This window comes from Hippoglossus stenolepis, chromosome 17 (assembly GCF_022539355.2).
Source record: "Hippoglossus stenolepis isolate QCI-W04-F060 chromosome 17, HSTE1.2, whole genome shotgun sequence".
NCBI lineage: Eukaryota > Metazoa > Chordata > Actinopteri > Pleuronectiformes > Pleuronectidae > Hippoglossus > Hippoglossus stenolepis.
In genome coordinates this window covers 2,170,723-2,177,210 of record NC_061499.1, presented here as the reverse complement: position 1 = coordinate 2,177,210, position 6,488 = coordinate 2,170,723, and the positions used below count along the sequence as shown (strand labels likewise).

Genomic DNA, 6,488 nt, shown 5'->3' with positions numbered 1-6,488 from the left:
GCAGCACAAGTTGTGTTGGTTGTTTGGCTTCAGCTTTCAGAAATGGCTTCTGGACTTTGTGTGAGGTACGATCCATTTGTTTTGATAAGTCTTGAAAGTTCAATATTGTCTGTACCAAGTTGGTTTTCTTTAGTTCACATGTGAAATGATCTGCTTCCCAGGGTGCTCTTGCTCTCACTCTTAGCCTTTGGGCCACATGCTGAGGTAAGTGAATTATTCTACACAAACCTCAGGTCCAGTTCTGGTTATTTCTTAAATACTGACATGTTGTATCTCTCAGCTCTGAGCTACAGAAGTGGAGGCTCCAGTGGAGTTGCACCGTACTTTAAGTCACCCAGTGCTTTGCTCGGAGACCAAAATCCAGGTTTAGCCTCTTCCAGTTACGAGAGCTCTGCACAGGCTGATGGATCTCAAGGTGGCTCTGGACCCAGTTACCCTGAAGGTGGCTCATCTGATGAACTGGAGCCTGCTGGTGCTGGCGGTGATACTGGTTATTATGGAAGGCAAGTAGATGGTAACAGTCAGGAAAGAAGTGTTTCTAGTTATCGGCCTGACCCAATAATTCCTTCAAAACCCAAAGAGAACCTGATGCAGCCCAGTCACCAAGCTATCCTTCAGACCAAAAAGGGCATGTGGAATTTATTTCCCAATAATGGAAACACATTTCAGTTAGGCACAGTTTCAAGTTCTGGAATAATGATAGACTATGCGCCGTCGAGCGACCAGCCCAAGCCCCAGCAGCCGTCGAGCTACCAGCCCAAGCCCCAGCAGCCGTCGAGCTACCAGCCCAAGCCCCAGCAGCCGTCGAGCTACCAGCCCCACAAAGCCCCAGCAGCCGTCGAGCTACCAGCAGAGCCCCAGCAGCCGTCGAGCTACCAGCCCAGGCAGCCATCAGGCTACCGAGCCCCAGCAGCCGTCGAGCTACCAGCCCAAGCCCCAGCAGCCGTCGAGCTACCAGCCCAAGCCCCAGCAGCCGTCGAGCTACCCCCAGCCCCAGCGGCGTTAGGCTACAAGCCCCAGCAGCCGTCGAGCTACCCAAGCCCCAGCAGCCGTCGAGCTACCAGCCCAGGCCAGCACCATCGAGCTGCAGCCGAAGCCCCAGCAGCCGTCGAGCTACCAGCCCAGGCCCCAGCAGCCGTCGAGCTACCAGCGACCCCAGCAGCCGTCAGCTGCAGCCCAGGCGAGCGAGCTACCAGCCCAAGCCCCAGCAGCCGTCGAGCTACCAGCCCAAGCCCCAGCAGCCGTCGAGCTACCAGCCCAAGCCCCAGCAGCCGTCGAGCTACCAGCCCAGGCTCAGCCCAGCAGCAGTGTCCAGGCCCAGAGCCCAGCTAGCCGTCGAGCTACCAGCCCAAGCCCCAGCAGCCGTCAGGCTACCAGCCCAAGCCCCAGCAGCCGTCGAGCTACCAGCCCAAGCCCCAGCAGCCGTCGAGCTACCAGCCCAAGCCCCAGCAGCCGTCGAGCTACCAGCCCAAGCCCCAGCAGCCGTCGAGCTACCAGCCCAAGCCCCAGCAGCCGTCGAGCTACAGGCCAAGCCGCAGCTCCAGTGCCAGCCCAAGCCCCAGCAGCCGTCGAGCTACCAGCCCAAGCCCCAGCAGCCGTCGAGCTACCAGCCCAGGCCCCAGCAGCCGTCGGGCTACCAGCCGGCCCCAGCAGCCGTCCACCCAGCAGCCGTCGACTCAGGCCAGCCCCAGCAGTCGAGCTACCAGCCCAGGCCCCAGCAGCCGTCGAGCTACCAGCCCAAGCCCCAGCAGTCGAGCTACCAGCCCCAGCAGCCGTCGAGCTACCCCCAAGCCCCAGCAGCCGTCGAGCTACCAGCCCAAGCCCCAGCAGCCGTCGAGCTACCAGCCCAAGCCCCAGCAGCCGTCGAGCTACCAGCCCAAGCCCCAGCAGCCGTCGAGCTACCAGCCGAAGCCCCAGCAGCCGTCGAGCTACCAGCCGAAGCCCCAGCAGCCGTCGAGCTAGCAGCCCAAGCCCAGCCGTCGCGCTACCAGCCCAAGCCCCCAGAAGAAGCCTGGAACTCCAAGCACAGATGACATGTGGGACTTCGCTTTCCCATGATGTCGCGCTTTTGACCCATATAGGAGTTGCCCACTTACCCTGAAGTGAATGTTGGGCCTAGAAATTTCAGACCAACTTATATGGTGGCACCAAACCATCCTGGATGGCAGCAGCGAGTGGCACGTTAGTGACTTCATTGAGTTTGACTACATGTAAGTTCACATCAGTGTTTACCTCTTTGCAAGTGAAATGTAAATGACTGTTTTCTTGCTAATGGTGTTTCTCTTGACCGACTCTTCAGGAGACTCGGGCATCTTTGAGAAATTCAATAAAATATTTGAACTACACTTGCTGCCTATGACTGTTATTTGAGTGGTGCTAAACAATCTTGGGAAGAATTGTCTTGAATATGATCTAAACTGTTAGATTCTGAACACTGATGATCTTTGGTACAAGGCCAACATTATGAAAACAAACTTCTATACTAAACGTTTTCCTTATAGAAGTGAATTGTCTGAAAGTAACTAAACTTTAAGCAGTCAGTGACACATTCTTGTATTTACTGACACAACACCAAGTTAAACTTGAAGGAACATGTACCTCAAACATAACTGTACAGCTTAGCATTTTCAAGTGTTCTACTCTGCTGCAGAAACTACTTCAGATTGGGTCTAAAACAAGCAGATGCTCTACTAGAGATGAGACGTTCTGCCAAGTGGGAGGTCGCACTGAGTCAAATTACAGAGGACGGACATCAAGAGTCTGAATCTCTGCAATGGACTGAAAATCAGACGAGGACTGATCCTGGATCAAGCTATTGATCTGCAGTATCTATAGCACAATACATGGCTTCTCAATATTCATATGCAAGAATACAATTGCATTCTGTGTTTGAACTCTGACCTTTCCCTCAGCTCCAAATTTAAATTGTCCAGAACTTAAGAAACACCAGCTAGTTCAAATCATTTAAACTACTGTAGCTATGGAGCCTACTTTCAGTTACAGGGATCACATTTTGTGTGTGTGCAGAGTAAGACGGCTGCGTTGGAGGGTCCTGAGGTCGATGGATTTGTCAAAGACATGATGGAGCTGGCGAAGGTAAAACTACAAGATGTTTGAATAAATCATAAAAATCCTTTACTTCAATGTATTTAATGAAAATAAAATGTCAAAGGTATTATGTGTAACTTGTTTTGCGTTGACCTCCGACCTCTCACCCCCTCTTCCCTCTCAGCCCAGCATCAGTGGCACAGACCTGGACCAGTTCAGGAAAGCTGTGCTCGGCCACTGTGACATCAACGGAGACGGAAAGATCCAGAAGAACGAGCTGGCTCTCTGCCTCGGCCTGAAGCTCAGCTAACGTCACAGCCTTTTCTTTCTTTCCTCCATCTGTCTGTTACTTTTCTTCTCTTTCACTCTTCCTCCTTTCTTCCCCTTCCTCCCACAGTGTATCTCCTTATTTTACGCCCATGAGCAAAGTATATTCCAATAGTTTTACATATTTTTCTGTAATAAATATTTGAAGAGAAGTCATGATAATTAATATCGATGGATGTCATAACCTTGAGTCCTGATGTGCAGCTGGTGACGTGTGATGCATGACGTGATTTTCCTTTGTGATGTGATTAACGTGAAGTGGTTAATAAAATATATTTAATCTTTGTCACGTATGTCGTTTTCAAATTTAATGATTTTAACTAAACACATCATCCACTGAGATAAAGTTCATGAGGAGGAAGCTGCTCCGACACTGCACCTCATGAGTGTGACACACATTATCTACATGTGTCACATTGTAAATATCTATCATTCATATTGCTAATTTCTTTCATCTCTATACTTTACACTGCTCTCTATTTGTATTATTTATGCACAAACGCACCACAGCAAATCTCTATGTATGAACCTACTTGGCGATAAACCCAGATTGTGATGAGACTTGGTGCAGACTGGATGGAGCAGTTGGGTGTTGGTGGAGGTTTGAGCTCCAGAGTGAGGTTCTCATCTTCTTGTTGAAGCACCAGACTCTGTGTAAATACTGAATATATCCTTAAGGAAGTTTTTATTGCATTTCAAAATATAAAGTCACTCAAGAGTTCAAACCTCTGCTGAGACGCAACGGTCTCCTTGTGAAAACACTTAAATTCACTAGATACACATTTTATTTAACCTTGTTATTTTCATCAAGATCCACTAAATAGTAAAGTAAATTAAATAGGGAAGGAAAGTAAAAATACACAAATTCAAAATGCTAAGATGTGAACAACCCTGGAGTTTTCTTTTGAAGTTTCCTGTGTTCGTTGTTTTTAAGGAAAACTTCAACACAATACTTTGCATTATTTTCACGCTCATATTCACAATCTGACCAGTTTTCAAGATTCTCCAGAGAAGCTGGATGTTGGAACTACTTTGTTAGTTCCACTGTTCTTATTGAAGAAATAGTCCGTATGACATATGACGACATGCTCTGTCCGAGCTTTGTGTGTCAGGAGATTCATTCATCGTCCTCCACAGACAAACTCCAACGCAACATCTGAAATGTTTCAGTTGCAGCAGAAATCCCAGAGGTGGAGGAATCGAGCCTCATCACGACCCTTGAAACAGGCGGATGAAGCCACTTCAGAGATCTTTCTGCTGAGGCTTCAAACCTGAGTCCAATCATCTCATCAGTGTTCATGCAGCTCAGGCTCCTGCAGATAAAAGCACTGCGCTGGCTGCAGGTGTCAGAAAGCTGAATCGGAAGTTTCTTTTTCTGTTGTTTGATGTCAAGCAGCACAAGTTGTGTTGGTTGTTTGGCTTCAGCTTTCAGAAATGGCTTCTGGACTTTGTGTGAGGTACGATCCATTTGTTTTGTTAAGTCTTGAAAGTTCATTGTCTGTACCAAGTTGGTTTTCTTTAGTTCACATGTGAAATGATCTGCTTCCAAGGTGCTCTTGCTCTCACTCTTAGCCTTTGGGCACATGCTGAGGGTAAGTGAATTATTCTACACAAACCTCAGGTCCAGTTCTGGTTATTTCTTAAATACTAACATGTTGTATCTCTCCAGCTCTGAGCTACAGAAGTGGAGGCTCCAGTGGAGTTGCACCGTACTTTAAGTCACCCAGTGCTTTGCTCGGAGACCAAAATCCAGGTTTAGCCTCTTCCAGTTACGAGAGCTCTGCACAGGCTGATGGATCTCAAGGTGGCTCTGGACCCAGTTACCCTGAAGGTGGCTCATCTGATGAACTGGAGCCTGCTGGTGCTGGCGGTGATACTGGTTATTATGGAAGGCAAGTAGATGGTAACAGTCAGGAAAGAAGTGTTTCTAGTTACAGGCCTGACCCAATAATTCCTTCAAAACCCAAAGAGAACCTGATGCAGCCAAGTCACCAAGCTATCCTTCAGACCAAAAAGGGCATGTGGAATTTGTTTTCCAATAATGGAAACGCATTTCAGTTAGGCGAAGTTTCAAGTCCTGGAATAATGACAGACTATGCGCCGTCGAGCTACCAGCCCAAGCCCCAGCAGCCGTCGAGCTACCAGCCCAAGCCCCAGCAGCCGTCGAGCTACCAGCCCAAGCCCCAGCAGCCGTCGAGCTCCAAGCAGCGCCGCGCCGAGTACAGCCCAACAGCCGCCGAGCTACCAGCCCAAGCCCCAGCAGCCGTCGAGCTACCAGCCCAAGCCCCAGCAGCCGTCGAGCTACCAGCCCAAGCCCCAGCAGCCGTCGAGCTACCAGTCCAGGCCCAAGCAGCCGTCGAGCTCATCTGATGAACTGGAGCCTGCTGGTGCTGGCAGTCATACTGGTTATTATGGAAGGCAAGTAGATGGTAACAGTCAGGAAAGAAGTGTTTCTAGTTACAGGCCTGACCCAATAATTCCTTCAAAACCCAAAGAGAACCTGATGCAGCCAAGTCACCAAGCTATCCTTCAGACCAAAAAGGGCATGTGGAATTTGTTTTCCAATAATGGAAACCAGCCCAAGCCCCAGCAGCCGTCGAGCTACCAGCCCAAGCCCCAGCAGCCGTCGAGCTACCAGCCCAAGCCCCAGCAGCCGTCGAGCTACCAGCCCAAGCCCCAGCAGCCGTCGAGCTACCAGCCCAAGCCCCAGCAGCCGTCGAGCTACCAGCCCAAGCCCCAGCAGCCGTCGAGCTACCAGCCCAAGCCCCAGCAGCCGTCGAGCTACCAGCCCAAGCCCCAGCAGCCGTCGAGCTACCAGCCCAAGCCCCAGCAGCCGTCGAGCTCATCTGATGAACTGGAGCCTGCTGGTGCTGGCAGTTATACTGGTTATTATGGAAGGCAAGTAGATGGTAACAGTCAGGAAAGAAGTGTTTCTAGTTACAGGCCTGACCCAATAATTCCTTCAAAACCCAAAGAGAACCTGATGCAGCCAAGTCACCAAGCTATCCTTCAGACCAAAAAGGGCATGTGGAATTTGTTTTCCAATAATGGAAACGCATTTCAGTTAGGCGAGTTTCAAGTCCTGAATAATGACAGACTATGTGCCGTCGAGC

General features: G+C 50.0%; 1 protein-coding gene across 1 annotated transcript; it reads left to right on the top strand.

Moving 5' to 3' along the window:
* Positions 1 to 4,809: 4,809 nt before the first annotated feature.
* On the top strand, positions 4,810 to 6,443 carry LOC124855034 (protein piccolo-like). The gene is made up of 4 exons (XM_047344229.1): positions 4,810 to 4,832; positions 4,948 to 4,967; positions 5,045 to 5,594; positions 6,440 to 6,443. Exons 1-4 carry the CDS (start codon positions 4,810 to 4,812, stop codon positions 6,441 to 6,443), a joined length of 597 nt encoding a protein of 198 aa, XP_047200185.1.
* The last annotated feature ends 45 nt before the right edge of the window (positions 6,444 to 6,488 follow it).

Bases quoted from the DNA above. Each gene is read 5' to 3' on its own strand.
- LOC124855034 (XM_047344229.1), top strand. From the start codon at position 4,810: ATGGCTTCTGGACTTTGTGTGAG. The intron at 4,833-4,947 runs GTACGATCCATT...TCTCACTCTTAG, and splicing joins GCTTCTGGACTTTGTGTGAG to CCTTTGGGCACATGCTGAGG. The intron at 4,968-5,044 runs GTAAGTGAATTA...GTATCTCTCCAG, and splicing joins CCTTTGGGCACATGCTGAGG to CTCTGAGCTACAGAAGTGGA.